The sequence below is a fragment of the Mastacembelus armatus genome, chromosome 23 (assembly GCF_900324485.2).
Source record: "Mastacembelus armatus chromosome 23, fMasArm1.2, whole genome shotgun sequence".
NCBI classification, from domain to species: Eukaryota; Metazoa; Chordata; class Actinopteri; order Synbranchiformes; family Mastacembelidae; genus Mastacembelus; species Mastacembelus armatus.
The window spans coordinates 10172839-10198990 of NC_046655.1; the positions used below are offsets into that span (position 1 = coordinate 10172839).

Sequence of the window (26152 nt, forward strand, 5' to 3'; positions counted from 1 at the left end):
CTTGAGAGTCTGTCCCTCCCCTTACTTGATTTGTCCATTCTTCTTCTTCTCCCTCCATTCTTCCATTGCCAAGTACTTGGTTTATTACTGTCCTGTCCTCCATTTCTTACTCTTCATGCTCTGACCTTTCATATGTTAGCTGCCCTTTTCCTCTTTAATCATTTCCCCTCAGATGCTCTTTTCAGTAACTGTGCAATCATAACCTCTTGAACCCACTTTTAGTGGCTCCACTTGCACAAAATTAACCCCAATCAGCAGTCCTTGGTAGTTATTATATTCTTTATTGTGCCATGGACATAAAGTCTTCCTGGGCACTTTGTCTATATAGCTATTAGTTTGGTAGTATGGAATCACAAGATACATGTTTGTAATTGTCCATTTAAATGCTTTGCAATAAACTGTTTAGCAAGATTGAGGCTAGCAAACAAATTGTTCACTGGAGTTTAAATTCCTGTCGGAGTATCTTCAGAAGACACGTCTTAAGTTTCTTAAATCGTCAGTAAAAACTAAGCAGCTTAAATTTTAATGTTGGTTAATTACTTTTCATCACATTATTATTAAATAATATGGTCTTTCATATTGTATGCATTTCTAAAACCTGAAACTATTTTTATTAAGGAAGTGTAAGCGTAAAGTTACATTGCAAGGCTCTCCAACTGATGATTTTTCATGTGGTAAATAATAATAATGTCAAATCAGAATTTCTATTTGCACAGTTGTTAAATTACAGTATTTGAATTCATACAAGCCAACTTTCTGGGGAATCATAAATGGTTTTAATTTTATTTTTTATAGCTGAACTTACTTTTTGCTGCCACAAACGATAGAGCAGGGATGGTCTGTTTTAGTGATGTTGCCAACTGAATTTTATTTGGCCATAAGCTTATTAAGATTTACTAGTTATGCTGTTCACATAAACCTGACCCAAGCAGAAGACAGGTCTGGGATCATGTATGAGAAGTAACAATGAGATTTTTGCCTTGACCACCAGGTCATGGATTCAGTTCACAGGTGGGTGAATTATTTCAGGTTGTTTATCTTGACAATGCACCGCAGGTGAAAATGTAGCTGACAACTGTGATAACATGATGAGTAGTTTTGCCCTCATAACTGTAAATTTCTTTTTAGGGTAAGTTTATCCAGACCATGCACTATGGGGGTCACAGATTTGGTCTGACCAGAGATGCCATAGAGGATGTGGCCAGAGAAGGACTGGCCTGTTGTTTGCACATGGAGCTGGAGGTACAGAAATACATCTGGAAATCTCACGTTTGAGAGTACATCAAGCAGATTACCACCATATGTGGTCAAGATACAGTAGAGACAGAGAACGTACCAGCCATATAGGATCTATATAGTCTGTTTATTCTCACAGGGTGTGTTCAGTCTGAAGAAAAGCTACTTCGAGCCTCGATACATCCTGTTCATCCCCACCCAATTGGAGAAGTACACAGATCGCCTGAAAAACCGTGGTCTCTATACACCAGCACAGATTAACATGGCGGTGTCACGTGTAGAGCTCTACGCCGACACCAACAGCAAACGGCTGGGATTCTTTGATAATGTTATCCCCTGTGGTAAAACAAGGAAACACTTAAGTATTTTATTATCTCGTTAAATGTATTAATTTATGTTTTTGAAACTGTAGTTTTTTAAATGTATGTTTTATTGTATACTAATAGCAATTTAATATTCTGGGTGGGTAATTCAATCCATTTTATTAATTAGTTAATTAGTTTAATTTATGTACTACAAATACTTACAATTACATTTCAGTAAACACTAGTTCTTAGTTAAGAAAACAAATACCTCCCTGGGGAGACATTTTGACCTTTCTACACATCCAACCTTTGTCGGATGATGTTACTAAGACAGAAATGTGGAAATTTACAGCTGTGATTGGTCTAATCACCAGCAGTTTGTCATTGTGCCTCGTGAAGACAAGCCTTACTCTGTCTTAACGCAGTCCAAGTGTCACTGGTGTAGACTTAGATTAATTAACATACTTCACTAAAATCCATACACTACACTTTCAATCCAATTACCACATTTATTAAGGGCACGTAACTGCAGAATAGCTGTGTTTATCATTCCCTCATGAAAGCACTCAGACATGTTAGCTGTTTTCTTAATGAGATGAACATACAGGGAGCATGGGACACTCATCACTTTTATGCACCTCATTACACTAAGGTCATAATCCCCATATCTCTGATTCATTGCTGTTTGATGGGAGACGCATTGACTCTCTTCACAGCCAGTTATTTCTTTGCGGTGGTGTGTGTGTATGTGTGTGTGTACCTGAATGTATGAGCAGATGACTTGGAAGAAGCTTACCAGACACTGAGGCAAGTAGTGAAGGAGTACATGTTGTTAGAGGAGCAGGATGAAGGAGAAAACATCAGAGCTTCCCATGGCAGCACCTCCATAGGTGTGAGATTTTTTTTATTTTTATTTATGGGTTCACGCTATTAATTTTACATGTTAAGGTCAAGTACGCGTGTGAAAACGTGTATAATGTCTTCTATGTACCATACGGTATTACAGAGTATTAATCTACAGTATATTTTACTCCCTCTCTGACTCAGGTCATGAGCCAGAGGAGAAGCCACCTTTGCCCGTGTTGAGATCAGGATCAGACACTCTCACATCACACTCTGCCACAGCTCTTGACCCCTCAGATCTTTCTTACAGAAACTATTTTACCAAAATCCAGGCAGAGCTCAGGCCTCAAAAGAACCCTGCAGTGAGTTACAAGATGTTTGATGAAAAATGTATTGGTTATAAAGTCAGTAAGTGAATAATAAATATACATCTAGATTTTTTTAAATTTATGAAAAAAATAACCCTCTTGTCTAACAACATCCAGCTTTTCCTTTTCTTCATATGATCTCGCTGTGCGTCATCATCCCCTTTCCCTTTTCTGGCTGTTTTTGTCCCCTCTAATCACCCTCTCCATCAACTTTCCTCTCCTCTTTCTCACCTGCAATTCTTGTTTTGTCTCACCTTCCTACCTCATCTCATCTCCTCCTCCTCCTTGTCTTCACCTCTCCTCCCTTCAGGAGCTGGCGTCCATCAGGAGGAGAGAGCAGCTGGTGAGAGAGGCTATAGTGGGGAAGAGTCCAGGGGTCTACAGCCAGCTTTTCAAAAGGTTCATTAGAAGTAGCATCCACTCCACTACACTCTAGTGCTTAATTTTAAGAGGGCACTCTCAGCTGGGCCAAACTGGTTTAATTAGAACACTTGTGCAAACTGCGTTTTGATAGTTTGTCTCTGGCTGTTGTTTGACCTTGAGTGTGAATTGGCAGGTTCCCAAATTATTTGAATCTAACTGTATAAATAATGTAATATTTCTCATGTAGTGGTGCTTTCCACTCACTTGTCCTAAAAGTGTACCTGGGCACCTCTTCTAACTGCACAAAAAAAACAAATAATGAATGCCTCTGGGTGTCATTCTGGTGGGCTGCTCTTCCGAGCCTCTGAAATATTTTTTTTTGCCTAATTTATACTGCTAAAGAATTATTCAGTTTACTCTTACTTTTTGTTTACTTCAGGTCTGCTCAAACAACACCATCAACCCTGCAGACTCACGATCTTGGTAGCCATTTTAGTGAGGACAGCAGGTAAGAACATCCACACAGACAAATGCATAATGCACCCACACTTAAGAGGGGCTCATACTGTAAAATTCAGTATGTTACATTATGTAACAATCAAGGCCAGAGGAATAATAGATTTAGATGGACTTATGGTAAGTTGCATAAGACTTTACTCATTAGAGGCAGGATACTGATTTTATTGTAGTTTAGTTCCTAAATAAACAGGCTTAATACATAAATTCAGCTTTAATCAGTCAGACTTTGTGTGTATTGTGTTGCGTGCACCAGCATGTACAAATCACACTGAGAAATTACAATTACAATTTATTTCAATACTTTGTTTCAAATGAGGACATGTAGCACACATACAGTCACATATTAAATGTTCTGTCAAAGTCAGTTTGGACTATATTCTCAGAAGGGGAGTTTCATGAATCTTGTTGAAAATCTTGTTCTGCCATCACTCTCTGATACATGCAGTCACTGTGTACATTTAGCATTTCTTAGCCCTTCAGTATTTCTGTAGAGGATTCCAGACATCTGTCTACTTGTTGCTTCAACTCTTAATAGAGATGTGCCTTTATTTCTATGTTTGTCTTATATATTGTAACAGAAATTCCTTTTGTATTTTTCTGATGGTGTGTGTGTGCGTGTGTGTGTGTGTGTGTGTGTGTGTGCGTGCGTGCGCGCGTGTGTGCGTGCATGCGTGATATTGAATAGATGAGTAACATAAATGGCAAACTTGTACCTGTTTATTCAGTACCATTAGTCATCCCTATATTGTTATCACTTTATCACATCATCTGTGTCATCACTAGTATCTTGGCATTCGGTCAAAATACAGTCCCCAGGTCTTGCATCATGAAAAAACTGAAAACATCAGAAGGGACACTAGTTCTGTTCCCATAATGATGGTAATATTTTCAAAAGCACATTCTGTTAGTTTCTATTTGCAGAAGCTCTTCACTCTCTTGTTCTGTGTTTTTCTCACCTGGGTCACGAGTTTCTTTAAGAACGTCATTTGTGTAATGTTGCCCACCTTTACATCTCTCACTGCCTGAATTTTCTGCCTTCTCTCTCCTTGGCTCTCTCTTTTCCCTCTGCCTTCTCTGTGTGGTTCATCTTCTTTCATCCTGCCTTTTTTTTTCTCCTTCACAAGCAGCTCGGATGAGTCACATGCAAGCTCAGTACTGTCTGTGCCCAGTTCAGCTGGGGCCTTGTCTGGCTTAGCGGAACCAGATATCTCTGTCCTGGGACACACTTTGGAAACGCTCAAAGGTTATTATTGTTGTTTATCATTTTAGAGCATTTCTAATTTACAATGTAGAGAGAGCACAAATTTGTAGCCACTAGTTAGGGAAAGAGACATAAACTGTTTAGTTTAAATTATTGTGCTATATAATGGTTTAAACACTGTTCCAAACTTTGTGACAGATATGTTTTATGTGTACTGTAGTTTATAACAGATGTCCACCCAAATTGAGCTAAGTTCTGCTGGAGGTGTCTTCCTTTAAAGGGAGTTTTTCCTGTCCATCACTTCAGTGACTTGAGATGTTTTTTATTGTTATTTGGTGTTGTACAAATGCATCAATCTGAATAGTCATTCAGTGTATAGTGTAAAAACTTTCCCTTTAAGGGAATGTGCCCAAACAGTGCATCAGATTACAAGATAACGTAGCTGATTATAAGTTTTAAAGATTAGTTATGTTTCCATAGCTATGCTTGTATTAAATAAAATATTTCCATTTCACACCACCTGGGGTCAGACCAAACCATGGACAGCCCCTGTCCAGACACAGGTCAGCTAGCCATCGTGTCTCCTCCTTCCGATAGACGTCCTGGATCCAACGTCATGCCCGTCCTGCCCCCGATCCCCACTGGGCGCAAGACTCCTGCAGCACTGAGCCTAGATCCTTCACCCAGACCCAGTCCACGCCCAGCAGTTGGAGAGGGAGGAAATTCAAATGTACAGGGATAGCTGTTATGATATTTAGATATCTGACATTAGACAAAGTAACTAAAAAAAAACAGTAAATTTGTAAATGAACATAATTAAAATATCAGTGTGAGGTGTTAAATTAAACAAGCATCAAAAATCTGTACAAAGAAAGTTACATCAACCGCAAAACCTCTAGCTACCTGCTATCTCACCACAAACTACACAGACTGTGATGTGATACGCCCAAGCCAAACACTTGAGGTTAGATTTCACTGTCAGCACTTGCCTTTTCTTGTGATCTGCTACTCGTGCCAGAACATGTCTGGATGTTTTGCACTTGCTGTATACTGTATACCTAATAAATGATGATGTTAATGGCCATAAACGGTGACTACAGTATAATTATAGTCAAAATTCTGCTTTTCCTTCTCTGTAGAATATCCGTAGGCAGTGCTGACACCCATTATGATTCAGGCTCACACACAGATTAAAAAGCACCTTATTCAGTTTTGATAAATACATTAGTGTGCTTAAGAAACACCATTTTGGATATTCATATTAATATTTAAAGGAATGGTGACTAAAGAAGCTCTCTGTCCATGCTGGAAAAGTTTGTGTCAGCGAAGTGTGTAGTACATGTCATGTTTTATGAATGTAGCATTAATTTTCCTGACAGTGAAGTGGCATATTTCCTACTGTTCAGTAATCTCATCAAGTAGGATTTGCCATTGACATCTCGATACTGATCTTTTATGTGTAGCATAGAGCTCTTGTCATTGGATGATAAATACATCATTAATCTTTATCTTGTCTGATGGGATTATTTGTTCTGCTGGAAATGTATTCCTATGGATGTTGTTGCCAGGTCTTAAACATTGAGACATCGCCAACAGTCTGCATTTGTCAGTTTGTGTGTGTGTGTACTTGTATTTTTAGCGATACAAGGACCATTTTAAGCATAGTTACATCGGCGTGAGGACATTTTAGCCAGTCCGTACTTTTTCAGACTCGTTTGATTGATAACCCATGACTTTAGGGTTAGGTTTAAATAAGATTTATGTTAGTGTTAGGGTAAGGACTTAGGTTAATTAAGATTAGGGTAAGGGTGTGGAGAATGCAATATGTCAATGAATGTCCCCACAAAGATCGAAATACAAGTGTGTGCGTGTTGCACAAGCAGTGCACACTTGGCATGTGTATGAATTTGGCAAACATTGTTCCTTAGTGACTCAGTGAATAGAAATTGTCATCTGTCACAGATGAATGCATTGCTTATTTAACTCTGCCAGCCTTCTTGTAGGTGCTTGTAAATGTGTACATACAGTATACATGTTGTGTTTTCCTGGACTGTACATGTGCATGCAGCACACATACAACACACCTGGCCATCCATCACTGTCTACCTTCCTCTCAGGCAGCAGATGTTCTTAATTCTTTGGCACTTTCAAAGCAGACAGTGTCTTTGGGCCTCTGGGGTCTTACCCACTTCCAGTGCAGTCTGCACCCCTTACTATAGCTTATCATGGACTAACAAGTTGCATTAACATTACGTTGAATGTGATAATCTTTTTAAGCCTGTTCTAAAAGAAGTATGATATAAACACAGGAGACAGAATTTGGCCTTCTGTCTATTTGGATGTGTTATCATATTGTGCTGACGATCTACTCTTACATTTTACATGCCCTTATCTCTGTTTGCCAGCCTATTTTTCATACATGTGCACCTGTTACTGTCTGTCCTTGTCTTTATGGCTCTCTGTGCTACAGTCTATGTATTCCCAAATGTTGAACTGGAAGTTACATTTGTTTTAGCAACAGCTGAGGTTCCACAACTCTCTGCTGATTTCTGCTCATCACGAGCCTTTTCAAAACACTGTTCAAACCAAAGAAAGTTTAAACAGCATACAGTATGTGTAGTACAAAGACTATACTGAACCACTTGTCTTCTCTCACTTCACCAGCTGCTGAAAAATAAACGTCAAACACTTTCATCTAGACATTACTCCTCAAGACTGCTACACTTTTCATGAAGAAAAAAAAAAAAAAAAAAAAAAACAGAGCACATTTTCTGGGAGAAACCAAGACTAGCCAGGATCTGAGATTTATGTCTGCAGGAAACAGTTGTAATGGCACAGATATGCAGAAGCACGTTATCAATTTCCACAAAGCTGAAGTGCCCAATGTTATGAATCCATTTTTTATGATATTTGTAAGACTTGAACAGTGGAAGGAAAGAGAATTAATCTATATTTTCATTCTAGAGAAGATGTTCCAATAAATAACAGAAATGGTAAGAAATCAGAAACATTGCTACATCACTGTAAGTGATTGAGTGGATATCACCCTTAGTTGTAATGCTGCACTGTGGTGTTGAGTACTTTTGCTTCTGTAGTTTTGCAGCGGTTTGCAGTACTCAGGCAGAAGAAGATATGCTATATATCTATATATTTATATATACTTTTTGTATTTGATTTAATGTAGTGCAACATTTAGTTTTTATTAATGTGTAAAAGTTTTAGTGTACTGTGTGAATGTGATTGCAGTTGTTTAAAGATAATAAATCTCCCAAAATGTTATTACTTTGTACTGCATGAGATGGTCTGTGGACAGCTAATAAATTCAGCCATATTCCATAGGCAGTTGCAGTTTAATATAATAATACTCTCACATTGGCAGAACGATTTCCGCACTTCATTTCACTGTCCCAATACAGGATAAAGCTCTTGCTGAACCTGCAGTCTTTCTCAGCCACTTAAAAAAATTATCTGAGTTTGAATTTTTCTCAGCTCAATCAGAATTGTCAGTGGTGGTCCTAAACTACACTATGCTCACAGGTACTTTTTGTCAACAGACAGACTTACTCAGAACTTTCATTTCTTTTCTGTCTGTGACGGAGATCTTTCTTGCTTGTTCCTGTGCTCTTGTACACATCTGGCGTTCTGACCACTCAGAGACAACCATCGCTATCAGCTGATGCAGTATTTCAAACTGCTTGCACTTTACTCTTTCTTTACAATGACAGTGATTTGTTAGTAGACACAGGGTTGTAATTGCTGCTGGTTTTGTTGTTGTGGCTTTTGTTTTTTTAAAATGTCTAGTGATAGGAGAGTGGGAGGGTTGAAAGGCTGAGAATTAACTTGGAAAATACTCTGAATACTGAATGAATGAATGAATACTGTGAAAGTACAACATGCTACAGGCACAGTTGTTCATGTCCTAACTATCCTTTCCACTTGTGGAGTGCACAGTGTGAAGGAGGAGTTGGGGCTCATTTCAAGCTCCAACATCCACATCCTAAAGAAATGAAATAATATTGTTCATCTCTCAAGATCCCCAGTGGTCATAATGCCAGTCTGGGGCTTTGCTCGTTTCGTAAAGTACCAGTGGTCATATTATGTTTCTGTTAGAAGAAAGCACAGTTTGAAGAACAGATTGTAAATCTATTGCACTTGACATTGAGAACTGGTATTATTTGTAAGCTTGCATCAGTAATTCCTTTCCTTTAAATCTCGTTTGACAGTTCCTTGAACAGAGAGATGGTTTAGGTGAAGGAGAATGAGGACAGGCAGGTCCCATGTGTTTTTGATTTGTGCTGAACTAGCTGTTTTGATTACTGGATATTAGCTGGAAGTGCTGTATGTTGGAACAGCACGGATGTCTTACTGTAGCACTGACCTTCAGGTGGTAGACTCGTATAAGTTTATCCCTCAATTTCATTCGTTCTGACATTCTTACTTGTGTAAACCTATTTGATGCTCCTTTTTACTTCAATTCTACTTCTGTTTCTGCTTCTGCTACTACATTTCAGAGTAAAATATAATGAATAGCTTAAGAATTTTTATACCACTACATTTATCTCACTTACAAATGAAGGTTCTACACACAAAACATATATCAGTTTATGAAATATAATGCATGTCTTAAGTCTTAAGTACATTTTAAATCCAAGAGTAGAGGATCTAAATTATTCTCCACCCACTGCCCTCACATCAGAAACACTGATCATATATTTTAATCACATACACACACAACTTACTAACTTTGCATAGACATTCATGAAACACAAGAATAAAGCTATCAGGATATATACAAAATGTCCCCAGTTTTAACCAACCAAAGCAGCCTTTCCCAAGGCCTTGACTTCAAGTACTTATCTTGCTTGCCAAATATTTTTTTAAGTATGTCATCACCCACTACATAGGCAGAAATAACGCTTCACCTCAGGGGTAAGAACTACAGATTGGAAGCTGTTACCAGTGGCAAAGACTTAGCTATTTCACCAGGAACACTCAGGATTTATCTCTGCACGTATTCTGTCTGTGTGCTTGTGTAGAGGATGTTGGAATAGGTCAGCGCGGTAATATAATGAAAGCTTAAATAAGATACACACAAAGCGCACACCTCTGCATTAACTCTGCCGCATGATGTGGCGCCACACTCAGTAACTATGGCAACGGCACTGCACTGCACCTCCCTGTCTGTGTGTGTGTGTGTGTGTGTGTGTGTGTGTGTGTGGGTGGGTGTGTATAACTCCTCACTGTGTTCCCTGCGGACAGATTAATTCCCTGCCAGATTCATTCCCTGTCAACTTGCTGAAACAAAAAGTTTCTGTTTTAATTAGTTTGGTGCAGTGTCTCGCTTCATCTATCTATCTGTATAGTCTCTCTCTCTCTCACTCACTCACTTTCACTGTCTCCCTCTCTCTCTTTCCTTACTCTTCCTCTTGCTCTCTAGTGTAATTAAAGACAGTCAGTGCGGATAATAGAACCGTAATAGTGTGTAATTGCAATAATCAATACTAAGGCATTCATCAGTATACAGATAAACAAGAGAGGTGGGAGGATGTCTCACAGAGCAAATGTATACTTGGACTTTATTTATTTACATATCATTTATGTTGTAAGTGGTCATATTACTTTAAGTATACGTGTGTGTGTGTGTGTGTGTGTGTGTGTGTGTGTGTGTGTGTGTGTGTGTGCGTGCGTGTGTGTGTGCGTGCGTGTGTGTGCGTTATGTCTAGCAGGTCCTAGATTTTGTGTAAATGGCGTCTTCACTTCGAGATACATTTATGATCCTTAAACAAATGGTTTGACATTTTGAGAAATATGCTTATTCACCTTTTTAGATTAAAGTTATAGATAAGACGATACAACAGCCGTGATTGCACAGTAAATAATGTATAACGCTATAGCCAGCAGCCAGTTAGCTTAGGTTAGCATAAAGACTGGAAACTGTCAAATCAGATATAATGATCTGTTGTTAATCAGTTAGCTTTCGAGATGCTCGTAGGAAGATTTTGTTACCTTCGTACAGAATGAGATGTGTGTGAGGTTATTGATCAGTGAGTTTCAACTCATTGCTTTGCTGTCCTGTTTATGAATTTAGAGTTTTGCACAAGGCAGATGTTTTCAGCAAAAAAAAAAAGTCACTGTGCATGACTATCACAGCACCAAACAGCAGACAGACCCAGCTGGTGAGCAGAGTGAAGCATTTAGCAGCTACAGAAGCAGATATTTCCATAAAGAGTTGGTAGAGAGCACAAACAGAGCTAAAAGAAAGTGAATATTGTATTTTGCATTCACCAGGTGGCCAGAAACCTGACTCCAGATGAGGGCTAATGTCTCCTTTTCTGCTCTCAGTCTGTTCATCTAATTTAGGTGCTGTTTTTTGAATGTTTTACATTGTTTGACAAAGACTGTCTTCTGGGTGCAATGCAGTGCAAACTATCAACACGTATGCATAGGCTCACATCCATGAGAGCAAGATGCTTTTGATTTTCAGATTTAAAATAATTTTATGTTACAGCATCCTTTATTTTTTGTAAAGTATTTATTTTGAAATATAATCTATATAATCTTGCACCAGTAGCTGGTTGCACAGAATTTTGTTATAATTTCACTGAATAATTTTTCTCCATCAAAGACACTGGCAGGAACTGAACTTCCACAAAAGCACACCACACCTGATTTGTTGTACCTAAAACTTTCTACTGTTTTTAGCTAGGCTGCAAACATTGGAGGTGACAGGTGAGCATTGCGAGTATTTGTGTGTGCGTGTGTGTGTGTGTGTGTGTATCTGGTTGGTTCCCCTCTGGCTGTGGTCAGGTAGAGGAATATCTCGGTGCTGTAGTTGAAGGTGGATATGCCCAGACAAATACCCTTATTCAAACAATACTACCCCCTCCAGGGTGAGCTGACCTCATCTGGGAGCTGCCCTGAGGGGAGCAAGGTCCAGCTGGGCTGAGGAGATGGGAAGGAGACAGTGTGATTATGTTTGTTGGTTACTAAGATAGTCAGGTGAGATTTCACACTTTCGTTGTGTGTGTGTCTGAGAGAGAGAGAAAGATCAAGAGAGGGAAAGTGTGGATGTGTGAATGTACACTTGTTTCCTTTCATCTTGAGGGGTTTTGACATTTGATTGCACTTTTAACCTCTGACATCAGCCTTCCAAATGTTAACAACAGCTGTTTTCATGAACCTTTTATCTCCTCACAGACACGTCTTTCTTTCTCTTTCCTGATCATATGTCTCACCCTCTCTCCTCCCCCATGTGTTTCCTTCTGTCTGCAGATGTTATTCACCTCAGTCTGCCGCTCCAGCTTCTATACATGTTGTCTCCATCACTGAATTTCTCTGTCTCCCACTCTTTCCTCTCTTGTGACCAAAGGCTGAACCACACTGTGCCATCCAAAAAGGCTGCAGGTAGACCTTATGTTAACAATAACCTTTTTGTTCCGTCTTTCCTCTTCTCTTATGCTCCCGTTTTTCTCTGTTTTGGATCTTTGTATTTTATGCTGTCAATCAATAATCATTACTTTTCAGCTATTCACCCCAAGCCTGTTCTATTTTTATGTCACTCTTGCCTCTCGGTGGTATTCTCATTACACTGTCCTCCCTCAATGTCCCTGCTACTGCATATAATTCCCAAATTCTCATTTCGCAAAAGTTGTTGCTTTGTATACCCACAGTTCGTTTCCCATGAAATTGTCGGATCTGCTGAAAATTTCCTCTTCATAGCATCCTGAGGAGGTTTAGACTCCAACAAACTGCTGTCCACATACCCCCAGCTGTGCCATGCATATTAAATTAGACCAAAGAGGGACATTTTGAAGGGCACATGATGTGGGAGAGGAGTCAAAAGAGACGATTAGAGCAGAGGGAGGAAAGGTAGGTTATGAGGACAAAGGTTATGTGACGGTTGTGAAAACCCCCAGGAGTCCCCCGCTTAGCAATCCTTCACCCTGCCATATGCTCAGGCTCTAATGAATTTGTGAGTTACCCTCAACTAGCCAGGGTTTGTGGAGTTCAGTGAGTAAGGGTACAAAAAGGCCATGTTAGTGGATAAGGTGTGTGTGTGTGTGTGTGTGTGTGTGTGTGTGTGTGTGTGCGTGCACGTGTGTGTGTGTTTTGTTTACCTTAATTTTGTTGTTGTGTCCATAAAATATGAATGCTGTGAAGGTCAGTGAAAGGCAGCCCTACCTGCAGTTAATGAAAACACACCAGTTTGCAGGTAATGCTAGGAATTATGCTTCTATCTTTTTTTCTACATTGTTGAACCACATTTACTTCTCCACATCTCTGTTGGCTGTCATGTTTATATGCAAAAAACTACTTTCCTGAATTTTTATGCAAATACTTTTGTATAATGCACATGAAGCAGCAGCTTTCATAGCAGAAGTTCGTCCCCCCGGCCATTTTCCATTCCATTTAGTACTGCAGCAGAGCTCCAGTGACCTGCTCTCAGCAGACCTACGGCAGACTTGTCTCTGCTTGTGTGTGTGTGTGTGTGTGTGTCATCTCTCAGCCATGGCCAACATGCGATATTGTACAACACAAAAAGACACATTCCACTGCCTGACTGGTGGAGGGAGTGCAGTCCCCACATATGAGCTCATATCCTGGTTAAGGTTAATGTCAGGAGTGGGTGAATGTTCCAGTACTAAAGTGACTACTCTGAGTACATGAGTAAACTCTGCACTGTCCTTCACAGTCCTGCTCTGTGAGCACAGTTAAATCCAGTTCTGCTCTGCTCAGTAAAGCTAGATTATTTTTAGCTGTGCAGAAAAAGTACAGAATCATAATTCTTGCAGTAAACTCCTTCAGTGTGATAACCAATATAACACAACTCATCTTGGTTTCTATTAGTATTATGTGTTTTTACAAGGGAACAGATGGGCGACATACAACAGGACAAAATCATTCAACTTGCTTAATATACAAAACAGAAACAGTTATCTAATCTTTCCTGTTATTTTTGTTAGCATAAAGGCTAAATTCAGATTTAGAGTAAAACAGTTACCATTAAAAAGTTTTGTGTTATTTACCACTAGATGGATTTTATAGACGTTTGTCTCAACGAACTGTCAATTGTTTCTACTTTACCCATCTAGTCTCTGACATACAGTGGGTACGGAAAGTATTCAGACCCCTTTAAATTTTTCACTCTTTGTGTCATTGCAGCCATTTGCCAAAATCAAAAAAGTTCATTTTATTTCTCATTAAGGTACACTCAGCACCCCATCTTGACAGAAAAAAACAGAAATGTAGAAATTTTTGCAAATTTATTAAAAAAGAAAAACTGAAATATCACATGGTCATAAGTATTCAGACCCTTTGCAGTGACACTCATATTTAACTCACATGCTGTCCATTTCTTCTGATCCTCCTTGAGATGGTTCTGCTCCTTCACTGGAGTCCAGCTGTGTTTAATTAAACTGATTGGACTTGATTAGGAAAGACACACACCTGTCTATATAAGACCTTACAGCTCACAGTGCATGTCAGAGCAAATGAGAATCATGAGGTCGAAGGAACTGCCCAAGGAGCTCAGAGACAGAATTGTGGCAAGGCACAGATCTGGCCAAGGTTACAAAAGAATTTCTGCAGCACTCAAGGTTCCTAAGAGCTCAGTGGCCTCCATAATCCTCAAATGGAAAAAGTTTGGGACGACCAGAACTATTCCTAGACCTGGCCGTCCAGCCAAACTGAGCAATCGTGGGAGAAGAGCCTTGGTGAGAGAGGTAAAGAAGAACCCAAAGATCACTGTGGCTGAGCTCCAGAGATGCAGTAGGGAGATGGGAGAAAGTTCCACAAAGTCAACTATCACTGCAGCCCTCCACCAGTCGGGGCTTTATGGCAGAGTGGCCCGACGGAAGCCTCTCCTCAGTGCAAGACACATGAAAGCCTGCATAGAGTTTGCCAAAAACCACATGAAGGACTCCCAGACTATGAGAATTAAGATTCTCTGGTCTGATAAGACCAAGATTGAACTTTTTGGCGTTAATTCTAAGCGGTATGTGTGGAGAAAACCAGGCACTGCTCATCACCTGCCCAATACAATCCCTACAGTGAAACATGGTGGTGGGAGCATCATGTTGTGGGGGTGTTTTTCAGCTGCAGGGACAGGATGACTGGTTGCAATTGAAGGAAAAATGAATGCGGCCAAGTACAGAGATATCTTGGAAGAAAACCTCTTCCAGAGTGCTCAGGACCTCAGACTGGGCCGAAGGTTCACCTTTCAACAGGACAATGACCCTAAGCACACAGCTAAAATAACAAAGGAGTGGCTTCGGAACAACTCTGTGACCGTTCTTGACTGGCCCAGCCAGAGCCCAGACCTAAACCCAATTGAGCATCTCTGGAGAGACGTGAAAATGGCTGTCCACCAACGTTCACCATCCAACCTGACAGAACTGGAGAGGATCTGCAAGGAAGAATGGCAGAGGATCCCCAAATCCAGGTGTGAAAAACTTGTTGCATCATTCCCAAGAAGACTCATGGCTGTACTAGCTCAAAAGGGTGCTTCTACTCAATACTGAGCACAGGGTCTGAATACTTATGACCATGTGATATTTCAGTTTTTCTTTTTTAATAAATTTGCAAAAATTTCTACATTTCTGTTTTTTTCTGTCAAGATGGGGTGCTGAGTGTACATTAATGAGAAATAAAATGAACTTTTTTGATTTTGGCAAATGGCTGCAATGACACAAAGAGTGAAAAATTTAAAGGGGTCTGAATACTTTCCGTACCCACTGTAGGCCATGTTTAATTGGTGGAGTTTGCTCAAAATTCCCATGATTTGACCAAGCGGTATGATTTCACAGAAGCACCTGGATTTCCATGTCAGTGGCTTAACCTCTGTGTTGTTTGTGCTTTGAAGCCAAATGTTTGGACTGCCAAGTGAGAGGAATCTGTATGGATGGAGAGCAACAGGCAGACACCATGGCTGTTAAATCATGTAAAATAACTAAACCCCTAGACGATTAAAGGTACACACACACACACATACACGCACTGTGTTAATCCTCCTTTTTTGGACTTCTGAAGGTTTTTCTTTTCCCCTTGAGCAAGGCGTCATCATATATGCACAGTTGAAATTCTCTCTAGATGCTATTTAAACAAGTTCAGTCAAATCTTGTGTGGATGTAGAAATTATGCAGACACAAGAGGATGTTTTGGAAGCTAAGCAGGACTTCTTGTAGTGTAACACTTGAGGATTGCTCTCTTGCACTGAGCCCTGATCCTGAAGGTGATTACAATATTTTCATCAGTAGTAAAAGTATTCCTTCTGAGTGGCAGGTGGCAACATATAGTATATTCCCCAGTGATGCAATACAATACTCACTTAATACCCTGTACCTTTTTTTTTTTTGACAGACAAAATACCTGACTCCCTGTCTCACTGTGTGTCTGTAGTCTGTGAAAGGTCCAAATGTGGACAGCTGCTGCCCTTTGACCTTCTAGGATTGTCTAATTCTTAAAACTCCCACATGCCTGTAAACCATCTTTCCAGGTCAGACACATATTCATCAGCTGTTATCAACAGGCACAATTTCTTAGCTCTGTGTGAGCTGCAACATATTCATGCTATCTAATCTACAGTCATGACATTTTAACTGGCTGGGTGGCTTTTTAACTCAATCCAATCACTTGACATGGCCATAAATACTGCTTTACATTACGGCATAGTCTCTATAGTAATGACATTATTTACTATAGCTAAATAACATACACTCTGTACAGTCTGTTCATAATTATACGCCGATTTTAATCTCTAGTCTACTGTCTGCTAAAATGAACTATAGCGTCTCTTCTTGTGTAAGCCAAAATCCACAGCCATGAGTGTTATTGACTCACATTTCCATCCATGTTTCTTTGGTTTTCTGTTTGTGTAAAATATTGGATTTAGTGTTACACTGCGTCTTCATATACACAGTGAAGAGAACTGGTTTTGTTCATTATTTTGATATCCTTTGTTGACTTCACAGTGGTAATTGGACACACACTCATGACTAATTCTTTCAGCCTGGAATTCTGCTGCATCTCAATTCTCTGCTCTGGTGCGGCTTGTCCCACCAAACCAGCCCTGATGTTGCGACCGCTGTTTTCTTCTGTTGCCATGACAGCGCATACCTCAGTCAGAGGTGGGAAGTTGCATGGTTCATGAAATGAATTTGTCATGACAAAAAATTTTCCTGCAAGTGCCAAGCAGTGAATGTGTATGTGGCTGGGATATACAGTAGATGTTTGTGTATATGTGTACATGTTTTTCCTACATCATGGGGACTGAAACCTGTGTACTCAGAGTGACAGGCAGGGGACTCTGCCTCCTTGTGAGGACCAAAGCCAGAACGACTTGGTTTAAGGGTAAGTGTTAGGGTTAGGCAGGTAGTGGCTATAGTTAAGGTTAAGGTAAGTCTCCAGGTGATTAATAAGTCAATGTAATGTCAAGACAAGGTATAACAACAAGTGTGTGTGTGTGTGTGTGTGCGTGCTTCAGCGCATGCTTTTATCACTTGCTGTCTTGTGCACACTGTCTATGAGCATCTCTACTCTGTGTGTGCAGGCGTGCACCTGTCTGTACGTATGTTTGTACCGCTAAAAGGCTTGGCACAGAGCAGACCTTTTGTAGTTGGCAGCAGTGGGCACTCTGCCCAGCTTGTACGGTTTATGGATGTGAGTCAGAATTGCATTAGCCTCCAGCCAGAGAAAGACTGCCCGTCATCCGGGTTTGAAACTCCAGCAAATGTGCCAGTGCTGACAGCATTAAACAAAAAAACCGACACCAGCATCAAATCTTCCAGATACACATCTCATGCTGTCAGGCTATCAATAGTTACATTAATGCAACACAAAAGGAGGCACGAAAGCAAATATGCCAGCATGGGAAAACAAGCCTCCAAGGCCGAATTCACACTACAGCAGCAGGTGACATGTTATGATTCTGAAAATTTAATTGTAAATTGTTCCAAAATGTAAGTAGTCAAAGTGCAACTTAGAGATGCTAATACATTTAGGAAAAAAAGTACAGACTGATATCTCCATTTTGAACTTCAGCTAATCATATTAGAGTAATATACCAACCAATTATAAAGGGTACTGTAGAAAAAATAATCAGTTCTGAATTTCAGCTCAAAGCCTCAACTTTACATAATTAAAGTGCCATGTGAGAAATCACACAATTAACAGAGAGCCTTACAACCGGCAGCTAAAGTAATGTTTGATTTTCATAACCTCTGTGATGGAGTCAGTGAAGCAAAAAAAAGCAGAAATGAAGAATTCAGAAATGTATTAAATTTGTATTTCATCAAATTAGAAGTGAATCTCAATCCTTGAGAAGCTGCTACCAGGCATGAATAGTGAATGACCAAAGCTTTTCCAAACAGAATATTAAAAGGTAATTATATTCACTTGTACCTCCATTTATTACATCATCAGTGCTTTCAGAAGTATTTATGGAGTTGACTTGGCTTTTAATAAACAGGAACTGTTAGAAACTTGTTTTTAAATTCTACCTTTCGTGCCATGTATGGAGAGAAAAGATGAGTGGAAGAGTTAACTTTTGTATAACAAAGGATATAATTAAATGTGATTGATATTTTTATTGGACTTTCAGTAAAGCACATTCACACAGAAGCATTACCACATTTGTACCTGTGTGCACGTTTTTTTTTTTTTATTCTTTTGCCTTCACATTGACACCCCTTCAGCTATAACTTGTAACTCACACACCCTTCTCTCTAAAATCCCACTGGCTTTGCTGTTTCTGTGCTCTGCCAGTTTTTTTTGCCACTTTTTCTTTCTTTACCTTCTTTCTTTTCTTCATTCTCCTGATTCCCTGTGCACAGAATTGTTTCCTGGTTAGCTTACAGCGTGAGTTTAATCATAGCTAACATTTGAACTGGCACCTCTCATGACTAGGGGGGATTTAGGCCTACTTGGAGAAGGAGCGCAATTAGCTGAGACAAGGCTGGTTAATATTCCCCATATGAATACCCCCAACAGGTCCACAACACCTTTTATTTCTAATCACACCTGCTGCTGAAAGACAGTTATACTCACTCAGCCATGATGTAATTGCTTTAAGGAAGCTATCAAGACTGTAAAGTGGTGAATGTTTACAGTCTAAGGTGTTGGTGTGACCGATTAGTTAAGGTTGCGTTCCTCTAAACTGTGACATCAGCTCAGCAGTAGAGGTTTTGGTTGTCGCTGAGACCTGTTTTACAGCATCAGGAGATAGATGCACAGATACACCCCTCACCTTTGAGTGGCTAGTGAGAGTGATCTTGAGCGATGTGTCCTCCTGAACTTCCTTAATACGTGTTGAGGGTCAGCAGCAGGGCAGCGTGTAGTTCAGACACCCCTGAGGCCAATCCAGAATACACCACCTTTTACGCTCACAGTCACCCGTGAGTTTTTATAGTTTACATTATTGGTCCTGTGATGCATATGTGTGTTTGAGACACTTCAGCTGCTGCTAATTCTGTCTGTGTGTGAGTAATGATGTTTCAAATGTATATTACAACAGTATAATTGTGCATATGCCTCATATTGTTGTGCTGTCGTTCATCATCCCATCATTATCTCAATCTATACTTCAGGGAGAACACAGTGTTGATCAACCCCAGAAGAGTGTGTGTGCCGTGAGTTATAACATGTCCAGACTCACAGCTGGGTAAGCCCTATTAAACTAGTCACCACATTCCTGGGGTCCACCATTAAAAGATGACTTAGTGCCCCTCAACATACACAGGACACACACTCTCACACGAAGGCACACACACCAGCTGAGAGGAGCTGGTAAAACATGATTTACATGTGAATATACAAACCTTGAATTCAAAAGAATGGGGGGAATAGATGAACCCATGCTTCACTAAACTGAAATTGACTGTGTTTTGTTCTTTTATCACCTGCTTATCTGATGTTACATACAGTTAACTTTGTGAAAAAATCTAATATTTTGTGAAGGAAGGGAACAAATGTAGTTTAAATCACACTAGGGGTCATTTTCAAAATATCAAATTATTTTGTTACCATGTGAAACAGACTAAGATGAAAGAAACAAGCAGTTCTAGTTCAGTGGTGTCAAATATTATTATGCAGAGGATATTAATGGACTGGCTGCTGTTTTCAGGTGTTCGTGTAGCCATTTTCACATCCATGAATCAGAGAAGATTCAACTTAGAGTATGACTGTTGTTAACCTTCAAATATCGAATGTCGTTTTACTCCACTATTTGTTATGCATAGGTCAAAGCTTGACTGCCTGTATCTAGGCCTCCATGTACTACACACATGCACACACACATCCACTGTAGCACAGTAGCAAAGCATTCCCGGCAGGGGCAAATCTCCTCAGTAACCCCCGCTTCTTTCTCTCTCTCTCTCTCACTCACTTGCTCGCTCTCTTTCTCTCTCTCTCTGAGTCAACAGGTTGCAGCAATTTCACCCCCTCCCCTCTTCTCAAACTTTTCTTCACTTCAGCAGAGCCCAGGAAAGCAAGTCTGTGTCATTCATCCACTCATTACATTCACTCATTCAAACAGAACTACCTCCTCTGTCAGACACCTAGATACACACATTGTTTCTCATGGTCCCTTCACCTGATTAGCTCTAATAACACCCTCTGAAGGAATATAATAGTGCAGACTTCTTTTTTTTTTCTTTTTTTTTTTTTTTGCCTGGCTTGGATGAATTTTCTGATTTTTTGTATATTTTAGGGAATAATTTCCCCTCTCAGCCATCAAGCAACTACCTGGATTGGAAAGATAATGATGATTCACTTGTCTGCAGTGGTAAGTGAGAATGTGTGGGCCCATTTCAGGGCCATAGTCAAAACCCATTACTTTAACTGCACTTTAATATGGTGCTTTATGGAGTAGTTTTGAATTCTTAACTGCTCAGATACCCTTGTTACAGTGTAAATGTCTGGACTAAGACCAACATTTTTTAGAGTGTGCCTTCACTGCAGCTCTCTGCAATACTGTACTTTTCTTGTTGTCTCAATTGCTTTCTGGTGATAAAGTGCAGCAATTTTTGCAAATGTGCTGTTCCATGCAGTCTAAGGGAGTGCACATACAAATACACACCGTCCATGCAGTGTGGATGTCCTGCATGCTTTCAAATGTGCGAGCACTCTGCTTCTCTGCGATAATTTATGTGAAGATTTTCCACTTCAAGGCCCAATAATGAAAACAAAATGTCATGCATTTTACAGTCATGTCAGCTTCAGTGTATTCATGAATAATAAGAGCATACCAGGTTGTTTGTGAGAGCATTGTCAGGAGGCGAAACTATGTAGAATGAATTTCCGATTTTTTTTACCTCTCATGCATAGACTTGTTTGAGATGGCTGACTGCAAATGCAAGTGAAATTAAGATGGCATGCTGTAGCTTATGAGTTGTGTATGAGTGCATGTGCTTTTATTTGGTACTGTGTGTTTTATCTGTATATCTGAAATGATGCACCAAAGACATCTGCTTTAGTGCATTGTAGCTCTGAGCTGTGTGTGTCTGCCTTGTCACTGTTACCAGTTTCCCACCTATAATCCATCCTGTGAAGTGGTGAGGTGGAAAATACCATTATGTAGAAATGGCTGACATGCAGTTAGGCTTGTAGGGCATATGATGTGTGAGGCAATGTGTGTGAATGTGTGTGTGAAACAGAGATAGGAAATATAAAGAGAACATAAGAGCCAGAGACAGTAAACTTCATTTTGTAACATTGTTTAATCCTCTTGGGCCAGTGTTAAACTAAAGGCCTCAGACACAATAAGCACACTTATTCCTCAGTGAGGCTGGACAAAGTGCTTCTGATCCCAGCATGGTGTGAGTGATGGATGCGGTCTTGTGTAAGTGGGTTTTGATGTGGGATCATTGCAGGAATGTTGTCTGAGAGGCTTATAATTGCAGACACTGTAGACATTAATGGGGTTCTCAGTGGATCAGTTGCAATAACTCTAATGATCCCTAGACTTTTCCTCCAGCGCCATCATCAGGTCAGATTTTTAATTTGCCCAAGTAATTTGTTTATTGATCAAATGCCCAAAAAAACAAATATCCACATTCCTTAGATATTTATTGCTAATTAACAAATGTTATCATACTAAAATGCTAAGCAGAACAAAAATTTAAAAAAAAATCAAAAAGAGGTAAATGCTAAACATCAGAATATTAGCATAATAATTGTAGAAATGTTAGCATGCTGACATTAGACAGTACCGTGCCAGCCCCACTGATTCACCAGCATGGCTGGAGACTCATAGTCTTCCAGCATCTGTAGAGGCAGGCTGTCCTTTAACTTCTAATAATAATTCGGATAAATGTAGAAATCTATTAATGTTGGGCTAAAACCAAAACAATTTTATTGTTTGTTTTTTTTCATATTGCTGAATATCTCCTGCTTCCTTTTGGAAACATGTATCACCTATAGATGTGATAAAATGAACACAGCTCACAATATTGTTTTGTCATATTGAAGCCATTTTAAACCTCACTGGTTCTGCTTGCCTGCTGCTTGTCTGAACACCCATGCAATCCTATTTGAATGTAATAAGAAGATGCATGCAGAGACAGATCTTAGGTCTGCATTGGTATGTAAGGAAGACAGGTTAGATTTTTGGCTGGGTTACATTTACGTTCAAGCACTGCCAGATCTCACTTCCATCTGCAGAGGCTGTAAACTAGTCCCCCTTTAGCCATTCTGGCTTAGTCAGGCCAGGTGTTCAAATCCCATTGAGGAATTTTTTGGAATTCAGATTGTGTCATATTGATCTGATTTATTCCCATGTCATAATGATCGGAGTTTATAGTTGAAATACGGCCTCATAGGGAAACACTGGAGTTGATGTATTGGTGGATAGCTTGATGTGTGGAATGTGGGTCTTTAAAGCCGAAAGAAATCTGTTATGTTTTCATCTGATGTATAGTAGTTGAGTGAAGGCAGATCTCTCTTTGATGTTATTACTTGAATGAATTTGCAAAACATGCACACACACGTACATAGACTACACACACATACACACTTATGTGGAGATGTGGGGGTTAGTAAGTTAATGTAAAACATAACAGCCCAAACCATTTCCCTAGATTGCTGTTAATGTGTTTAATGTGTTGCTCTCTGATGGAAGTTCATTTATTTCAAATAGGATAATCCATTACTGCTGCATGATTCCTTTGCCACTGCGTCCTCGTGCTGATTTAAGGTTTGGATTTTCTCTACTTAGCCATTGATTATACTCACTTATCTGAATGTTGTTGTAGCTCTGTGTATTTCAGTACACGTTTAAGAGAAGGCTTTAACGCTCAACACATTTTGTTGCATTTGTGCTATGTTGGAGCAGCAGTATAATAAGAAACAATCATTGCAGTATACTTCCATGCATGCTATTAAATATCACCTTCCAAGATATACCTTAGTGGGAGATAATATTTCAGTGAAGCAGCTGTAATGTCTCAGTGGGACAGAATTTCCTCCACTCAATGTGTCATGCCAAGTCAAAAGCTGTAGCCTCAGGTCTAATCTCTTTCATACTAACCTGAAGTTTCCCTTGTCTGTCAAGGAAGAAAAAGAGCAGTCTTTTCTGTATGTCATGGTGTTACAGTACTGCAGTCTACTCTCATGGACAGATAATACTCTCCCTCATCTCGATTTGCTGTGAAAACAAGTTGTGCTTTCCCCAGTAAGGCTCGTCTTTCCTGCTCTCCGCTGGCAAAGACCTTTTCCATGTACTTGTCTCACACATATCCACAGTTAAGATTTTTTATAAGTATTGGTTACATGTAGTAACACAAATAGAATAGCTCAGAAAAAAAATCATCCTTTCTTTAAAAATTAAGATCTGAAGTGAAGATTTAACAGTACTGATTTTGGATTACAGAAATGACAAATATAGGTATTTGTGTGTTTCACTGTGTTTTCATAAATGCCTCTGTAAGTGAATCTTCTGTCCACATGCACTTTGAGATAAGAATGTCATTCACATGGGGCCTTTTTCCACAAATTTTCTATGGTGTCATGGTGTCCTGTCAAACATGTAACACTAACACTTAAACATTTTCATAAAACATAAAAGAGGGCAGGTAGAAACTGTAATTAGACATGCCTGGTGCCCATTATTGCAAATTTGAAATGGTGCTATTTTTTTTTTTTTTTCGACTAGATAGTGGGCACACAAACACATACATCAGAAGCGATTAGCCATGCTGTCTCAGCCTTAGCACTGTAGGTAATCACCTCTGCAGTGTGAGTCCAGGGCATTGCAGGCCCTCAGGGACTTTATGGGTAATCCTCAGTTTAGGACATAGACATATGACTCAGGTTTGGCTGACCAGTCCATATGTCTTTTGCACCTGTGGAGAGCTTTGCTGTACCTATCACTCTACTTGAATTTACTGAACAGGGTTGCACATCTCTCCCGTTATATTAATTAAAATGTTCAGTGAGGTGCTGTTTTTGTAGGTTTTTTTTCATGGTGTAATGTATTAGTGATAGAAATTCAGCTGACTGATTATTCCTATTTTGTCTTCAGTGCAAAAAGCTTATTCACCAAGCAGCACAAAGTATGACTGAAACATAACCTGCATTAAAATCACTTTCTACTCAGGAAAGAAAATTTGGTTCCACATTGGGTGCGGTTTAAAGAACTTCACTTAAAACTCCACAAATGTTCCTTAATTAATTTTAATTTAAGAGATGTCAGAGTTTTTTTTTTTCATGAATGAACAGTATGAACAATGACCAACACAGCTACAAAAATAAATTATTTGGGTAATAACTTCTAATGTCCAACTCTGTTTAGACTTCCCCATATTTGATTTTAATAGCTGGATTTTTATTGCCTTTGTGTCTGGGAGACAGGGAGCACTCCTGTCTGCACCTGTACATGTACACTGTGGAACATTACACCTGACTTTTGCATTGGAATAAGAAGTCCTGTACAAATTATAAACAGCTGATTATGTCTTATCTTTGAACCCCTTTAATAACTTTTCCACTCTCTATTCATCTGTATACTTTCAGATAAGAGGAGAGGAGAGTTGGAATTGATGATTGTGGAGTGGATTTCGAGAAAGGGATTTGTGGAGTAGGTGATCAGTAGAGGAAGAGCAACAGAGGAAGAATATGGGCTGTTCTTCTGTGTGGATCTTCCTATTCTTGCTTTCTCTTTCCCATCAAAGACTCACAGCACAAACTGAAGGTAACCGATTACACACACACACACACACACACACACACACACACACACAGTTCAGTAATGTACCTACTCTTTGTTGTTGTTTTTAACCAATATAATATCGTCAAACTTTCTTTGCTGTTTCCATATTCATTTATTCAAAATTTCGGTCAGTGACTCATTACTTAGTTACCTTTTTCTTCATTCTGTGTTTTTCAGTCAGGTGTTAAATGCTGCCTTATGCTTAATTTTACACTAGGCCAAAACCACAAAGATGATTGACAGCAATGTGAGTAGATCTACAGTATAAATCAAATGACTTAGATGCTGAGGCCAAAGAAAAGGGTGGGTTGTCAACGCAAGAGCTCCATCATTAAATCTCCACACCTGGATTGATACACAAGACAGACTTTCTCTCCAGACCATGTCTAGTCAGGGATTTTAAACATCTGCTAGCCTCATGTACCGTACATCACTTTGTCTGCCAGCCTGTCAAACCCATCGCGGAGATTCAGAACCTCGGCCTCAGGTAATATTAGATGTCGCCTAAAGGTCAATCAGCCAATCAAAAGTTAGGTTTCCTCCACCTGGAACGTAGTTGGCAGAAGTGATTGGCAAAGTTGGGCAGAATTATAGAAGGATAAAACAGCCCAAGTGAACAATTGACGCTACTTCTCCTTTGTAACTGTCATCACTGTTTAGTCAAATTCCCCTGTCATCATATGGCCGTCTATAGGCTCCATAGTGTTTCATATTAGACACAAAAAGGGGTATGTGGTCGATTTTGAATCAGTAAGCCAGTGTAACGGCCTAAAGCTCCATTAATCAATATGTTTATATTAACAATGAATCAAATGAATACTGAAGATTGGGTTGCTCACAGTGAGGAGCCCTCAGATAGTTGTCACCAGTCTCATCCAGACAATAACAATAAAGGTTAGGTGACAAACAGCAGGGCAGTAACTAACAATGTGCCTACTGAGAGTTCAGAAACAGCAGATCAAAATCAGCCTCTCGATTGACCTAAGCGTCAACCTTGTGTCTGCCAGCTGATGGTTAGTAATAAGCTATTCTGTCGTTTCCATGTCTATTTTTAACTCCATAACAAACTTTATGAAATTTAAGTTGGTACCACAGCATTATATCTACAGACTGCAAA

At 39.6% G+C, this 26152-nt stretch overlaps 1 protein-coding gene across 2 annotated transcripts in view; it reads left to right on the top strand.

Annotated features, from left to right (window-relative positions):
* The first annotated feature begins 3560 nt into the window (after nt 1-3560).
* The window catches only part of col7a1l (collagen type VII alpha 1-like), a 51866-nt gene continuing 29274 nt past the window's right edge, over nt 3561-26152 (top strand). For both annotated transcript variants that reach the window (XR_003296928.1, XM_026327166.1), the window contains exons 1-2: nt 3561-3623; nt 24840-25017. Coding sequence is in view for 1 of the 2 variants with exons in the window: in XM_026327166.1 (XP_026182951.1) it covers nt 24942-25017 (76 nt within the window). In the remaining variant the exon portion in view is untranslated. The remainder of the gene's footprint in view (nt 3624-24839; nt 25018-26152) is intronic.